The sequence below is a fragment of the Mirounga angustirostris genome, unplaced genomic scaffold (genome assembly GCF_029215605.1).
Source record: "Mirounga angustirostris isolate CCGP_5_RB_7025 unplaced genomic scaffold, mMirAng1.0.hap1 SCAF_8, whole genome shotgun sequence".
NCBI classification, from domain to species: Eukaryota; Metazoa; Chordata; class Mammalia; order Carnivora; family Phocidae; genus Mirounga; species Mirounga angustirostris.
This window is the reverse complement of record NW_026991716.1, coordinates 76,860,222-76,877,315: the sequence shown is the minus strand read 5'-3', so window position 1 is coordinate 76,877,315 and position 17,094 is coordinate 76,860,222. Positions and strand designations below refer to the sequence as shown.

The 17,094-nt window shown below is 40.4% G+C and overlaps 1 protein-coding gene across 3 annotated transcripts in view; it reads left to right on the top strand.

Annotated features, from left to right (window-relative positions):
* The window catches only part of MDN1 (midasin AAA ATPase 1), a 159,670-nt gene that overhangs the window by 13,960 nt on the left and 128,616 nt on the right, over positions 1–17,094 (top strand). For all 3 annotated transcript variants that reach the window (XM_045867230.3, XM_064597868.1, XM_045867229.3), the window contains exons 3-11: positions 1,660–1,884; positions 2,385–2,492; positions 2,573–2,765; positions 5,671–5,913; positions 6,156–6,287; positions 8,255–8,358; positions 10,076–10,190; positions 12,274–12,467; positions 13,302–13,383. In XM_045867230.3, the coding sequence (XP_045723186.2) occupies positions 1,660–1,884; positions 2,385–2,492; positions 2,573–2,765; positions 5,671–5,913; positions 6,156–6,287; positions 8,255–8,358; positions 10,076–10,190; positions 12,274–12,467; positions 13,302–13,383 (1,396 nt within the window). The remainder of the gene's footprint in view (positions 1–1,659; positions 1,885–2,384; positions 2,493–2,572; positions 2,766–5,670; positions 5,914–6,155; positions 6,288–8,254; positions 8,359–10,075; positions 10,191–12,273; positions 12,468–13,301; positions 13,384–17,094) is intronic.

Below are 17,094 nucleotides of genomic sequence, written 5' to 3'. Positions count from 1 at the left end.
GCTTGTTACTGCCCACCTAGTCCCACATGTGCTGCCAACATCAGCTGCCTTCCACTCCAGCTAGTGGAATACCAGCCTCTCTTCCCCCAAAGAGTTATTGTACTCATTCTGACAACATCTTTGTGAAGAAAAAAATGTCCTGTTTTTTTTCCCTTAATTATAAAAGTAATAAATTTAAATTATAATACAGAATTGCAAAAAGCAAAAGTCTTCTTCACCCTGAAATCCTACATTTTAGGGATAACTGTTATTAGTAGTTTCGTATATTTCCTCCCAAATCTCTTTTCTTTTTCTTACTCTGCCAGGTCTCTTCTGAGCAACAGCTGAATCTTCTAAGTCTCATATGTCCAGTCTCATTCAGAATATCGCAAGTGTTAATTTACCAAACCTCTATTCCTGTTTGCCTGGCTTGCTTGTGGAAGTCCAAGCCTTCCCACCCATCTCCTGAATTCGCATTATTCCCCAATTACAGTTTTATATTTGGGGATTTGTTGAGCCAGGAATCTGGGGTATACTTCCTTGGTGCTTCAGTACAAGGTGCTCTGGAAAACAGATTCAGATGGCTCCTGCAGCTGCTCTGTCACATTCCCAATGGGCTCTTGGGGGATTCTGTTACCACTAGTTTACCAAGTTATTATAAAAGAATGCAGTTCAGGAACAGGCTGATGTAAGAGATTGCTTCATATACTAGATTTGGCAGTGATTTTTTGGATGACACCAAAGCACAAACAACAAAAGCAAAAATTGACAAATGGGACATCAAACTAAAAAGCTGATGCACAGCAAAGGAAACAAGGATGTAGAGACAACCTACAGATTGGGAGAAAATATTTGCAAATCATTTGTCTGATAGGGGATCAATATCCAGAATATGTAAAGAACTGTGTGAAGCTTTCTTTCTTTCTTTTTTTTAAAGATTTTATTTATTTATTAGAGAGAGAGAGAGAGAGAGTGTGTGTGTGTGTGTAAGAGAGAGTGAGTGCGGGGAGTGGCAGGAAAGATTCCCAAGCAGACTCTGTGCTGAGCATGGAGCCTGACGCAGGGCTCAGTCTCACGTCCCTGAGATCGTGACCTGAGCCTGAACCAAGAGTTGGACAGTTAACTGACTGAGCCACCCAGTGGCCCCCTGTCCGAAGCTTTTTGTCCTTCTTTTGCAATCTTAGTAAGCTTTCGTTCTGTGCTTCATGAAAATCTGTTCATCTCTTCAGATGCAACCAAAGTGTCTCTTCTGGACTCCCCCAGTTTTAGTTGAATCTTTTTTTTTTGTGCCTCTTGTTGTTCCTGTAAGTGACTATCTTCCTTGTTACTGGGGGAGTCCAGGATAGTATCTCCTTGGTTTTGTATCCCTGGTACTTAACACAGTGTCTGGCTCCCAGTGAGAGGTTCAGTAAATGTTCGTTGAAGTTGAGTGCATTTTTCAGTAGAAAACATGTGGGATAAGTACTTCTGGTTTTTGTATTCTGTCAGATATCTCATGCCATGGTCCTGGTTCCTGAACTTAAACAGCATACCATCTTAGGACTAGGTAGCTTCAGTATTTGTCTCTTTGCTTTCAGACCCTTGGAAATTCCTGTTATATTCTGCTGTCCTATCTCAAAGTGGAGATGTATACTTTGATGTCCTCACCAACAAATGAAAATAATCTCTCTCTTTCTGAAGGTTTGCCCTGAGGTATTTCAAGGACACTTCTCCAGTCTTTCAAAGACTCTTCCTAGAGAGTTCAGATGCTAATCCAGTCCGCTATGGGCGCAGGCGGATGAAGCTCCGGGACCTAATGGAAGCAGCTTACAAGTTTCTGCAGCAAGAGCAGTCTGTGTTCCGGGAGCTCTGGGACTGGAGTGTGTGTGTCCCTCTCCTCAGAAGCCATGATACCTTGGTCCGCTGGTGTGTAGCTGTTGGACTTTTCCTGTGTTTCAAGTGTGGGGATGATGGAGTGTAGAGTTCTGTGCATGAGGAGGGAAAGGAAGCTATGTAAAATGTGTTATTTTTGTTCTGTTACCTTTTGGTACCACTTATTTCCTTTCCTTAATCATGTGTCTCTTTAGTGGAAAATGAGGTGATACTAGTGGAGTTCCACCTTTTTCAGGTTCTATCAAGTGAATTCATCATGCCTGATTTGTGTTTTCTACTCTTAAATGTATTATATTAATTCCGTAAGATTTCCTTTTCTTTTTCTTTTTTAAAGTTTGTTTATTTTAGTAATCTTTACTTCCAGTGTCGAGCTCGAACTCCCCACCCTGAGATCAAGAGTTGCATGCTCTACCAGCTGAGCCAACCAGGCACCCCTAAGATTTCCTTTTTTAGTGTTTAGTTGGCTAGCAAATTTTCTTTATTCTTGAGAATCAGCTGCTTGTTTTGAGTTTATATACTTTGATTTTCTCCAGGTACACAGCCAATTGTCTTGCTTTGGTCACCTGTATGAATGAAGAACATAAGTTATCATTCCTTAAGAAGATTTTTAATAGTGAGGAGCTGATCCATTTCAGGTTGAGGTAAGAAGGAGGATTCCTGGAGATCTTGATGTGGCTTTGCTGTGCGTTAAAGTTATTGATGAGATCCTCATTTTCCTCAGGTTACTAGAAGAGGCCCAGCTGCAGGACTTGGAGAAGGCTTTGGTTTTGGCTAATCCAGAAACCTCCCTTTGGCGTAAGGAGAAGGAGCTGCAGTACTTACAGGGACATCTTGTTTCAGCTGACCTCTCTTCCAGAGTGACTGCCGTCTGTGGTGTGGTGCTGCCTGGGCAGCCACCAGTCCCTGGAGAGCAGGTCTGTTGGCATCAGTAGGGTGTGTGTCCTCTTCCCCTTCTTAAACACTGAGTGTGCTTTTTTTCCTTGGCTGGGCTCTGTGTTATAGGTGTGAGTCAAACTGAGTTTGCCAAATTGCTGTTCCATTTACAGAAGTATTCAGAAGAGATTAAGAAAAATTTACCCAGGGCCTTCTTCTCTGATATTTCCTTTGTCTCTGTTTGATGTTAAATTAGAAACTCTAATGATGCCCATATGAGGCTTTTAACTTCAGCAAAGCTCTTCCATATATTCTCTCTGTGACGTTATGTAGCACATGTTGTGATACCATATTTATGTGAAACAAAGGCAGCATGACTAGCCTGGCGACCCTTGGGCTGCCCTTTGGCAGAGACAGGCCTAGGCCCAAGTATAACTCCCAGCAACTTTTTTCTGTCATAACATTCTTTTTGCTCATCGTATCGGAGGCTAGTAACTGTAGTGAACTTCCCCCTGCCATATGAAATGAGCTTCTTTCCAAGAAAATGGCTCCAGACCCACACTTTTGAAAGGTTTATAGATGATAATCTAGCTCTGTAATCTGAAACTGTTGGGAGCCAGTCTGTTTTTCCCCAGCAGTCTTTAGTCAGTTGTCACTTTATGTAATGGTCACATTCACCCAGTTTTCTTTTTGGGAGATGTCCTGGTCCTTCCTTGAACCATCGGTTTGTCCATTGGGCAGTACAGTTTTTAAAAAAAGAAGCATAATAGGGGGCGCCTGGCCGGTTCAGTCAGAAGAGCACGTGGCTCTTGATCTTGGAGTTGTGAGTTTGAGCCGCACATTGGGTGTAGAGATTACTTCAAATAAATAACCTTAAAAAATAATAAAAATTAAAATTAAAAAAGGCACAATATGCATTAAAAATGTACATCTTCAATGTACAACTCAGTGATTATTCATAAACTGAAAATATCTATGTAACCAGTACTAGGACAGCAGCACTTCCAGAGGCCCCTGTGTTTCCCTCTAGTCACTAAGATCCTCCCAACCCCAACCCCTCTCCTAACATAGCTTAGGTTTGGGGCATTAGAATTTTAACATAGGGAAGGATTCTAGTTGGGGTGGGCGTGATGTTGAGTAGCAGTGACAAGGCACCGGGGCAGAGGTATGGAATGGTGCTATGGCCTGCTAAATTGGTGAGTGTAACAGTCCTGCAGAGAGTTCGAGCTTCTAGCCCTGGGGCACCTGGGTGGCTCAGTCAGTTAAGTGGTTAAGCATTTGACTTTGGCTCAGGTCAGGATTTCAGGGTTCTGGGATTCAGCCCTGTGTCTGGCTCTGTGCTCAGCAGGGAGTCTGTCCCTTTGTTTCTCCCCTGCTTGTGCTCTCTCTCTCAAATAAGTAAAATCTTACAAAAAAAAAAAGAACTTCCAGCCCTGACTCTCATTTTGTCCTTACGTATCTATAGGGGACTAGCCATGTTTGAGAAGTTATTATTCCTTAAAAGTTCTTAAAATTCCACTTTTCTAAGAGATCTTTTTCCCTATGTTATATTGGGTACATTATTATTTGAAAAACAATTTTTTTAAAGATTTTATTCATTTATTTTAGAGAGAGAGCATGAGCAGGGGAAAGGGCAGAGAGAAAGGGAGAAGCAGACTCCCTGCTGAGCAGGGACCCCCCCCCCCACCGATGCAGGACTTGATCCCAGGACTCTGGGATCCTGACCTGAGCCAAAGGCAGACACGTAACTGACTGAGCCACGCAGGCACCCTGAAAAAAAAATTTTTTTTTTTTAAAGATTTTATTTATTTATTTGAGAGAGAGAGAATGAGAGAGAACACATGAGAGGGGATAGGGTCGGAGGGCAAAGCAGACTCCCTGCCGAGCAGGGAGCCTGATGTGGGACTCGATCCCGGGACTCCAGGATCATGACCTGAGCCGAAGGCAGTCGCTCAACCAACTGAGCCACCCAGGCGCCCCTGAAAAATTTTTTTAATGCAGTAAAATACAACATTTACTGTCTTAAACTTTTTTTTTTTTAATTAAACTCTACTCCCAATGTGGGGCTCAGACTCACAACCCTGAGATCAAGAGTCACATGCTGTACTGACTGAGCCAGTCAGGAGCCCCAATCATCTTAAACAGTTTTAATTGTACACTTCAGTGGTGTTAAATATATTTACATTGTTTTGTAAAAAACTCTAGAACTTTTTCATCTTGCAGAGTTGAAACTCTATACCCATTAAACATGTTGGTAGCACTATTACTATTATTTTTCACTTTCTGTTATGGAAAATGTCAAATATAGTCCAAAGTAGAAATAGTGGTATAATGAATCCCCATGTACCCATCACTTAGTTTCAGTAATTATAAATTCATGATCAGTTACGTTTCATTTATAGTTCTGCACATTCTCTCCAAACCATGCTATTTGAAGCAACTCCCAGATACCACATCATTTCATGCCTAAATATTTCAGTCTATATGTATAAAGGAAAATAACCTAAAAATACCATTATTCTTTATTACACCTGAAAAAAATACAACATTTTTATAATACAAAATATCCTTTTAGTGTCCATATTTCCCTGACTGATAAATATATCATGTGCATTCTTGATCTTAGATATGAAATCCTAGAATGTTGTGAGAGGAAGAAAAACAAATAAAAATTCAGTCGTGAGATGAGGTTTGCCCCCATCCTTTGTGTGTCAACTTTTTTGGCTTCTCAAACTTTGGGAGACTCTCCTTCCATTTGTTAGCAAATTCTGCCAAAAGGAAAAAGATCCTTATTTTGGATAACATACCTGTTGTTACTATAGTTCTGGTACTACTGATTTATTTAGAGGTTTATGTAAAGGTCAGTGGAAACGTTGTAGAAATTAACCTGTGCCCTTTGGAGGAAAGACTGTTGACATGCCTTTTATTTTTCACTTGCCTCCTTAGGCTAGTAATAGGAGTTCTTCTCGTGAACAGGAGCTGACCTTTAGGTCTTATGTACTGGTTGATTCAATCTGCAAAAATCTTCAGACGCTGGCTATGGCAGTGGCTTCTCAGAATGCTGTGTTGTTGGAAGGACCAATAGGATGTGGCAAAACTTCCTTAGTTGAACACTTAGGTGCAATGACAGGTAGACGGAAACCCCCTCAACTTCTTAAAGTCCAGCTTGGAGATCAGACTGACAGTAAGGTAATTAAGAAACAGCAAATTTTGGTGGGTTCGCATGCTTATAAATGTTTGCATTAAAGTATTCTTTTTGCTAAGGGAAAATGAGAATAGTATTGGTCTTCCTCATAACTGATGGGACCATGGTGTAAAAACATCAGGTGCCTGCTTATATCCATATAGAAGTTTAACAGAATTAATCAAAGGCTGTGGCATTGGCATCTTAGATGTGTGGTTTCAGTAATTACTTTATCCTGTTCCTGCAGATGCTGTTGGGAATGTATCGCTGCACAGATGTCCCAGGAGAGTTTGTGTGGCAACCTGGTACTCTGACACAGGCAGCCACAAAGGGACACTGGATCCTTCTGGAGGATATTGACTATGCCCCTTTAGATGTGGTATGTCATTTCACTAATTATTTGCTGATTTCCTGTCTTTTTTTTTTCCCCTAAAGATTTTATTTGTTTATTTGAGCAGGAGAGAGTACTGGGGAGCGGGAGGGCACAGCGAGAGGGAGAAGCAGACTCCCCGCTGAGCAGGGAGCCCAGGGAGCCCTATAGGGGCTTGATCCCAGGACCCTAGGATCATGATCTGAGCCAAAGGCAGAGGCTTAACCGACTGAGCCACCCAGGTGCCCCTGATTTCCTAGCTTTGAAGAGCATTTTGTTAATAGTAATTTGGGGAGATGATTTAAATAACATAGGTGTTTGGGGTGCCTGGGTGGCTCAGTGATCCTAGGGTCCTGGGTTTGAGCCCTGCGTCGGGCTCTGCTCTGCTGGGAGTCTACTTCTCTCTCTCCCTCTGCCCCTCCCCTCTGCTCATGCTCTCTCTCTCACTCTCACTCAAATAAATAAAATCTTTAAAAAAAATAAATAACTTAGGTGTTTGATTAGAGATGATATGTTTTGCGAGAAGCCCATTCATGATTACCTACCTATCTGGTTTGAGGTATGATTACTTAGCTGGTTTTTTGTTTGATAGAAAATTGATAAAGTTCTGCTGGTACTGTTTCATTGAGTACAGTAGCCCCCCTTTATCTGCCGTTCAATTACCCATGGTTACTCGTGGTCTTGAAGCAGATGATCGTCCTGATGTATCATCAGAAGGTCAGTAGTAGCCTAACACTACATCACAATGCTTCAGCCATTTGCCTCACTTTATCTTGTCATGTAGGCATTTTATCATCTCACATCTCCACAGGGAGGGTGAGTACAGTACAATAAGATACTTTGAGAAAGAGACCACATTCACGTAACTTCTATCATAGTGTATTGTTACAGTTATTCTGTTTTATTATTTATTCTTTTTAATCTCTTACCTTGCCAATTTATAAGGTAAACTTTATCATAGGTGTATATGTATAGGAAAAAGCATAGTATATATAGATTTCTGTGTTATCCACAGTTACAGACATCCACTGGGGGTCTTGGAACGTACCTCATGTGGATAAGGGGGAACTACTATAGTTGGATATGTGATCAGTTTCATAACCTTTCTAAGAATAGGTTAACATCTTACCCATGTTACAGATACACTGAGAACTCTGAGACCCTGCTTCCCAGCTATGGCATCTGTAGAACAGCAGGCTGAGGACAGATGAAGGAAGAGAGGATATAATAAGAGATGTTTGTCTTTGTTTCATTATACATTCAGTATATTTTCATTTTGATTATTTTTCTATGTATATCAAAATAGCATGCAAGCAGTCCATGTTTCCTCTATATTCTATAAAGTATGACAAAAAAATGTATTGCAGAATGAAAATTTTCCTTTGGGCAGATTTTCCTGAGATTGGTTTTAATTTTTTTTTTTTTTTACCATGAACCCTAAAGTACCTGCATAATGACTTTTCCCTCTTGGATGAGACTAATGAGAGAGTGTGTGTGTAGGTTTAGAGAAATATGAAGGGGAAGGAGTGGCTATAAATACATGTGTATTGTGATGATTTTAGAATCTGACGAAGTAAAGATGTAATGGGGTTATTGGCCCAGATAGGACCTCCCAGTTTGATTACCATGTTCTAGGGTTCCCCCTGACCCCACGCACTTTTTTTGAGTCTAGTTGACATATCATTTCTAGGGTCATAATGCTCAGTTTTATAGGGCTGGAAACCCAGTAATCATGTCTGGATTTTTAGTGTCTGGCTTTGTTCTAGTCCATAGTAGGCACTTAGTGAATGTTGAATGAATAAATCGTTCTGTTGGAATGTAAGTGGCTCAGACATTCCCATCTGCCTTTTGATCCCAGTTCATGCTGTGAATACATATATAAGGATGTGCTCATCGTTTGGAGAGAGGGTATTTTGTTTGTTTGTTTTTTGTTACTTCTTCCTTAATAGTTTTATCAGTGGGGTTTTGTGGTTTAGGTTTCCGTGCTGATCCCTCTCTTGGAGAATGGAGAGCTCTTGATTCCTGGCCGAGGTGACTGTCTGAAAGTGGCTCCTGGATTTCAGTTCTTTGCAACTAGGAGGTATGTCCTATTAACCTTCCCACTATGGAGCCTTTTCCTTCTAAGTCCCCAGACTAGAGTACTGAGTCCAAAAGTCCTAGAGTAGAGTTTTCTGGGCCCACTTAAAGCAAGATCAGTTGGAACTGATGACAGATCCAATGTTTTCATTCCTATTTTATTTTTTTATTTTTTAAAAGATCTGGGTCCTATTTCAGGACTCTATTTTGTTCCATTGTTCATTTGTCTATCTTTACACCAGTATCAGACTATCTTGATTACTGTAGCTTTTTTAGATTTAAGTAAGCTCTGTGCCCAAAATGGGGCTTGAACTCATGATCCTGAGATTAAGAGTTGCATGTTTTATCGACTGAGCCAGCCAGATGCCCCTTCATTCCTATTTTATTTTATTTAAAGATTTATGTATTTATTTACTTTATTTTTAAAGAACTATTTGAGAGAGAGAGAGAGCGCACGAGTGGCAGGGGCAGAGAGAGAGAGAGAATCCTAAGCAGACTCCACACTGAACAGGGACCCCCCAACGCAGGGCTCCATCCCTTTACCCTGAGGTCATGACCTGAGCCAAACCAAGAGTTGGCTGCTTAATGGACTGCACCAACCAGGCACCCCAAGATTTATTTATCTTAGAAAGAAAGCGTGTGTGCATGAGCAGGAGGAGGGGCAAAGGGAGAGGGAAAGAAAGAATCCTCAAGCAGATTCCTTGCCGAGCATGTTGCCCTACATGGGGCTGGATCCCAGGACCCTGAAATCATGACCCGAGGTGAAATCAGGAGCCGGCCACTTAACCGACTGAGCTGCCCAGGCGCTCCCCTTCATTCCTATTTTAAATTGAATATAAGCATCGACAAAGGAATAAAACCTAAGCAAACTTAGTATATGTCCATGTCTATATTTTATAATAACATGAATTTTCCATCGTAGAAAGGTGTCAGGCAAATCTGAATTCAGTTCTTGGCTCTGCCATTTGTAGTCATAGTTGAGTGATCAGGGGACAGTACTCTTGCTTTTTATGCATAAGAAGAAAAGTAGCGTACCATTTCCTCAGAAAGTTGTGAGCATCACATTAAGTGGCCTAGGTGTAAGCTTGTGGCTTGGCCAGAGTATGTGTTTAATGAATGTTCCTTCTTGAAAAATTTTTTTTTAATTTATTTTTTTTATTCATGAGAGACAGAGTGAGAGAGAAAGGCAGAGGGAGAAGCAGGCTCCCAAGGAGCAGGGAGCCCGATGTGGGACTCGATCCCAGGACCCTGAGATCATGACCTGAGCCGAAGGCAGACGCTTAACCATCTGAGCCACCCAGGCGCCCCCTTCTTGAAATTTTTAATAATTTTGAGTACTGTAGCTTTTGGTAATTGGCACTGAACTTATTTTTAAGGCTATGGGCCTTGGATTATGTTTTCTCTTTCCTGAAGTTGTGTTTTGAGGAAGAGAAACATACTGTTAAGATCAAAACACCTAATATAATCATTTACAGTGATTAGAAGATAACTTGGTTAAAGCTCTATTATACACCCTTAGGAAAAGAGTCAGACTTGGGTTAACTGGCAGCCTTTCATTTATCATCTGCCCTGTGAGCCCAACGTACTGGTATCTGGCACCAGAAGGGGTTGTGAGTGTTATTCATATATGAGATAATGTCTAGCAAGGGCTACCCAGAGGCATTATTAAAGGTTAAAATTGGGAGTTTTGTGTAATTCTTTTTTTAAATTTTGAAATATAGACTCTTGAGCTGTGGAGGAAATTGGTATCGACCTCTAAATAGTCATGCTACTCTGCTAGACAAATATTGGATGAAAATTCACATGGATAACATGGATAAGACAGAACTGAATGAGGTATGTGGTTATCAGTGGGAAAGTATTGATGCTTTTCTTTTCTACTTTTTATTATTAAAAGTTCCAGGTATACATGTAAATAGAGGAAATAGTGTAATGAATCACCAAAATATTCATCAGCCTAAATTTCACAGTTAATGTACTAACATTTTACTGCATTAACTTCATCTAGTATTTTTTATTTGCCAATATATTTGAAAGCAAACCCCATAACATTCCATCCTTGAAACTTTAATGCATCTCCAAAAATTTAAGGGCCTTTTCATATATAATCACAATAACTTTGTTATATCTAATAAAATGAACAATAATGCCTCAATACCACTTAATTCTCAGACTATATTCAGGTTTCCTCAATTGTTTCCAAAGATCCTTTTTTTAAAAAATTTACTAAGTTGTTTTGTAACTAATGTCTTTCACATTCAACAGCACGTTTTGTTCTGGGTATTAATGAAAATTGAGATGAATTATTTTTTAGATTTTCTACATTGATTCACTTTGTGGTATCGCTGGTTATCCTCAGACATTAAGAGGTGTACCTTTCTTTACCTTGCTAACCCCCACTTTCCCCTTATATCTATCTCCTCACTTGGAAAGCTTCCCATTCTGCAACATTTCATCTTGGAGCATAGCAAATAATGCCATCAGTGATTATACAGGCATGGGAGGGATGCTTTGCTCTTTCTTCGTGTAAGTTTTTAGATAAATAAGTGACACAAGACAACCTTATCAAATATTTTATCCAGCATTTTAAGTGTTATAAGCAGAGGGGTTTTCAGGGTGTCTAGTTCACTGTATTACTGGAAAAAGCTTGATCATGCAATCTCTCAGAAGCCTTTTCTTACTGGTGTGATTTTATAAGTTTGCAGCCTATTTTGGACTTAGGAGTTTCGTATCTCACTCTAGTTCCCAGTTGTCTATTTCTTTGTCTGTCTATCCCCATTTTGCTGCCCTCAACAGTAGCTCCTCCAGTAACTTATTCACCGTTTTGTCTTCAGGATCCATTCCGCCTGGCACTTTGTGTTTGTTGTATTGCTGTGCCATTGTGCAGCTCTTTGTTTTGCAGTTGTAGAAATTTCAGTGTTTAGTATTCCTTCCTAAATTGCCATTCTGTTCTTTAAAGAAGAGGTCCTAAGTTCACATTTAGGTGTGATTTGTTGGGGATTGAAAGGATGAGAACAACATTGACTGCTACTTTTTTTCATCTTTCCATTCCTGTCATGAACAACTGTGAGTCATTCTGCTCACAGCAAGCACAATAGGAGAATTCACCCCCTCACTTAAATGATGTATATCATATTTAGATAGTTTACCTTGAAGAGTTCCCTTTTTCTTAAGCTTCTGGACTTACTAATAAATTCTAATAACACTCTCCTGAATAAGTGACTCGTGGATAAAATTCTTAGGTTCATTATTTAGGAAATAAAATAATCTCCTAAGCTGATCTCATGGGGAGCACAAGGAACTACATTTCTGTTGCTGCCAACTCCAGTCATCTTATGCCTAGAAAGATTGTGTTTGAATGGGGTGCCTGGATGGCTTAGGTGATTAAGCATCAAACTCTTTTTTTTTTTTTAAGATTTTATTTATTTATTTGAGAGAGAGAATGAGATAGAGAGAGCATGAGAGGGGGGAGGGTCAGAGGGAGAAGCAGACTCCTGCCGAGCAGGGAGCCTGAGGCAGGACTCGATCCCGGGACTCCAGGATCATGACCTGAGCTGAAGGCTCAACCAACTGAGCCACCCAGGCGCCCTAAGCATGGAACTCTTGATCTCAGCTCAGGTCTTCCTCTCAGGGTCATGAGTGCAAGCCCTGTGTTGCGCTCTATGCTGAGTGTGGAGCCTACTTTAAAAAAAAAAGAAAGATCAGGGTACTTGGGTGGGCCAGTCAGTTGGGCGTCTGTCTTTGGCTCAGGTCGTGATCCCAGGGTCCTGGGATAGAGTCCTGCGTGGGGCTCCTTGCTCAGCGGGGAGCCTGCTTCACCCTCTTCCAGGCTCCTCTTATATGTGCTTTAAAAAAAAAAAAAAAAAATCACTGTGTCTGCTGCTAAATTTTCTTTGTTTTTTTTTCCTCCCTCTGTCAGGTTCTTCAGAACAGATATCCCAGCCTCTTGTCAGTAACTGATCACCTGCTTGACATTTACATCCAGCTTACTGGAGAGAAACATCTCTCTCGCAGTGATAGTTCTATTACATGTGAACGGGCACCTGAGGAAGTTTCAGAAGCCAGAAGAGAAAACAAAAGACTAAGCCTTGAGGGAAGAGAATTGTCTCTAAGGTACTGGATTAAGCACTTTTGAGTTGATACTTAATTTATTTCTTTTTTTAAGTAGGTTCCACGCCTGTCGTGGGGCTCGAACTCACGACCCCAAGATCAAGAGTCGCATGTTCCACCGACTGAGCCAGCTAGGCGCCCCTCAACTTAATAATTTAAAAATTGCTTCCCTTAAAAGTTCTTAGCAGCTAGCACTGAATGATGAAGAGGTCCGGTTTTGAAATTAGACCTGTGGACTGCTTCATGGTGTTGGATCCTGTTTTCAGACCTTACAGTTAATGATTAGGAAGGCTTATAAAGGTAATGTTATTTTAGCTTTAAAAAATAACTTTGGGGGCACCTGACTGGCTCAGTCAGTAGAACATCTGACTCTTAATCACAGAGTCATGAGTTGAAGCCCCATGTTGGATGTGGAGGCTACTTAAAAGAAACAAAGTAGGGAGGGAGGGAGGGAGGAGGGAAGGAAGGAAGAAAGGAAGGAAAGAAAATAACTTTAAAAGCCAAGATTGAGATGACTTACTGACGTAATTCTTTCACTAGCTTTTCTTTTGAGACAGTTGGGGTCTTAAATAAGACCCTTGGATTTTGCTGTATATAATAAATTCTGTACCTTTACTTTCTTTTCTTGGTGGTTGATTTGCCCTTTGAGAAGTGAGTGTTAGGAATGGGCAACTCCCCTGAGAGTTAGGTGCACTGTTTATCTTTACAATGCCAGAGAAACAGAAAGACTTCATTGTTAGGTGTTCCCCAGACTTAAGTGGATTAAATTTAACTCTAATGCCTTTGGTGTCTTTAGCCTGTGGTCTTTTATTTCCTTGCTTTTTTTTTTTTTTTAAGGGATCTACTGAATTGGTGTAATAGAATTGTCCATTGTTTTGACAGTCTGTCTTCATCAGCATCCTTAAATATTTTTCAAGAGGTAAGATAGAGTCTCCTTGTTTGTTTTCTTTCTACTCCGTGAGGCTGTTGATTTTCATTGTTATTTTCTGTCTCTTGGCTGCTATCAGAATTTTTCTTTTGTGTTTATTATTTCTAGCTAGTTAAAACTGAATTAATGTTGCCTTAAAACTAATTGGGCATAATAAATTATTTGGTTTTGAAACAGGTTACTACGAATTACAGTAAGCATTGTTTAGAGTAAAACAGACACTGAAATTAAAGATAAAACAAAAAGAAAATCTCCCAGGTGTTAATAATGTTGTAAAATATAAAATGTTTCTAAAATGTTTAGTATTAGGGGTACCTGGCTGGCTCAGTCGGTGGGGTATGCGACTCTTGATCTTGGGGTCATGAGTTCGAGCCCCATTTTGGGCATGGAGCCTACTTAAAAAAGTGCTCAGTATTTGTTTCTACATATAATTTCATAGTCTATTTGATAGAGTTGTATTTGTCTGATCCCTCCACTCGCTTAGTAGGGTGTTTTGCTTTAGTCCAGATAAATTTATGTGGGGGTTACAAAGTATGGCCTTGTATGCTGGGCTTGGGCAAAAAATGTGTTGTGTGGGAGGGAAACCCTATTGAATTACAACTCTGCCATATTCAGTAAGAACAGGGAGAGATTTATTCCTGGTTGCTTAAAAATAAAAGTGGTACTGTCTGAAGATCTCTGGGCTCTTAAAACATTGACCAGTTTTGATTACAAAGTGTTCTGGATTCCAAGGGCATGTGGGTGGCTCAGTCGATTAAGCATTTGGCTCAGGTCATGATCTCAGGATTGTGAGATTGAGCCCCACATCAGGCTCCACCCTGGGCATGGAGCCTGCTTAAGATTCTCTCTCTTCCTCTCCCTCTGCTTCCCCCTCCTGTGTGCACGTGTGTGCATTCTCTCTCTCTTTCTCAAAAAAATAAAAAATAAAGTGTTCTGGTTTCTGTCAGCTGGGATTGAGAAGAGTAGTGATCCAATTTGGCTTGCAGTCTCATTGTGTTTGGCAAAGTTACTTTGAGTAGAAAGAAACCACATTTGGAGTTCACACTTAAAGTGAGCTGAACCCTGAAATGCTGTGTGCCAGTCCTTGAATCTTATTCTTCACTCCCATGAACTTGCTTTCTCATTCTCCTAAATTTCTCATCTTTCTGAGAGATAACCTTGTTTTGTATTTTTGAAATAAAACTGTGGCATAACTTTCTGTCTGTAGATTTCCTGATTTTGGATATTTCATATAAGTGGAATCATAAAATATGTGACCTTTGTATCTGACTTCTTTGACTCAGCATATTCTCGAGGTTAATCATGTTATAGCATGAGTTAGTACTTCATTCTTTTTTAATGGTTGAATAACATTTCATTGTATTGATATACCACATTTTGTTTATCCACTTATTCATTGATGGATATTTGGGTGGTTTTCACCTTTTGGCTATCATGAGTAATGCTACTCTGAACATTTGTGTTACAGGCATTTTATTAATATAGAAACAATATATATGTATATGTATATATGTTGAAAATGGGAAAATATAGGAAAGCAAAGTGGTAAAATAAAAATAGCCCCCATCTAGACGTTCCCCAGCACTTTTAACACCTTGGTGTTTATCCCTCCAGATCTCGCTCTCCTTTGTTTTCTCTCCTCTCCTCTCCTCCCCTCTTTTCTTTTCTTTCTTGATTTTATTTTTAAGTAATCCCTACACCCAACATGGGGTTTGAGTTCATGACCCTGAGATCAAGAATCAAATACTCTATCACCTGAGTCAGCCAGGTGCCCCCAGATCTTTTTCTATGCATATAAGTTTAAGAATGCTTTTACTGTATCAGGTTCCCCCCTTTATAAGCAAGCACTACCTTGTTGAAAAGATCAGGCCAATTTTGCAAAATGTTCCACTTTCTGGCTTTATCTGGTTGCTTCTTTGTTATTCTGACACCAACTGGTGTTCTGCAATTCAAACCACTTCTGATACTTACTACTTGGAGTTAGTGTAGACCCTACGGTTTCAAGGGCTCAGTCCTCCACAAGACTACCCCCACTTTAGACTCCAGTTGCAAGCCTTGGAGGCCACTCACACTTGTGACCTACCAACTGTAAATTCAGAGGTTCCCACGATCTTCTCAGGTTCAATAATCAACCCACAGAACTCACTGAAAGCACTATGTTTACAGTACAGGTTATGGTTTATTATAAAAGATGTAACTTAAAGACAGTCAAATGGAAGAGACAAAGTTTCAAGGGTCCTGAGCACAGGAGCTTCTGTTCCTGTGGAGTTAGGGTGTGCTACCTTCCTGGTACATCATTATGTCCACCAACAAGTAGGCTCTCCAAGCTTTGGATGTCCAGCATTTTATTAGGTCTTATGTCATTGGCCATATGATTAAGCTTAACCCCTAGTCTCTCCTCACTCCCCAGAGGTTAGAGGTGGAGCTGAAAGTTTCAACCCTCTCGGTCAGTGCTTGGTCTTTCTGGCCTGGCCAGCCCCTCTCTTAAACACCTTAAAGGCCCTGGGGCTCAGTCGTTAAGCGTCTGCCTTCGGCTCAGGTCATGATCCCAGGGTCCTTGGTTCGAGCCCCACATCTGGCTCCCTGCTCAGCAGGAAGCCTGCTTCTCCCTCTCCCACTCCCCCTGCTTGTGTTCCCTCTCTCGCTGTGTCTCTCTCTGTCAAATAAATAAATAAAATCTTAAAAAAAAAAAAAAAAAAAACCACCTAAAGGCCCATCAAAAGTCACCTTGCTTAGCTTAATAAACTCAATATGGTCCAAAAGGGCCCTAGTGAATAAAAAAAGATACTTCTTACTCCTGGTAATTCCAAGGGTTTTTGAAGCTCTGTGCCAGGTATTAGGGACAAGGACTGGATAAATTCTCTCTCTTTTTTTAAATGTTTACATTAAGTTTATTGATACTTTACACTTGGTGGTAGCAGAACCAAATGTATTCTTTGTTTACCACATTCATGGTATCCCTTTTGTTCTCATTTTCTCTTGTCTTCCCTGTAAATAATAGAAGTTTAGCAAAATGCTTAATGTATTCAAATTCAGACTTTTTTGGGTAGAATTTATTTTTGGTGGTGATATGTACTTTATATTTCATTATATCAGAAGACATATCTGGGGGTGCCTGGGTGGCTCAGTTGGTTAAGCGTCTGACTCTTGACCTTAGCTCAGTTCTTGATCTCAGGGTCTTGAGTTTAAGCCCCACGTTTTTTACTTAAAAAAAAGACACATACCTGGTTGGCCTATCAGTAGTTGCTGAAATTGAGTACTGGATTAGGGTAATGACAATGTGATCTTTTTATTGCACATCAAGAGTTTTCCTTTACAGCTAGAAAGTAATCTTTTGGTGTTGCTTCCATGGCTTAAGAGTCAGTTCCCCCGTGAACCATAGACTTAATGATTAACTAATTCTATTTTTCAGATTTGTAAAATGAAGCTTTTTTTTTTTTTAAGATTTATTTATTTGAGAGAGAGAGAGTGTGAGCGGGGGGGCAAGGGGGGGTGGCGCTAGAGGGAGAGGAAGAGAGTCTTCAAGCAGACTCCCTGCTGAGCGCAGAGCCCAATGTGGGGCTTGATCCCTGGACCCTGAGCTATGACCTGAGCTGAAACCAAGAATCAGACACTTAACCAACTGAGCCACACAGACATCCTGTAAAATGAAGTTTTTCCTATTTGTTTTTTTTCCCCTAATTGACCATTATTATTATTTTT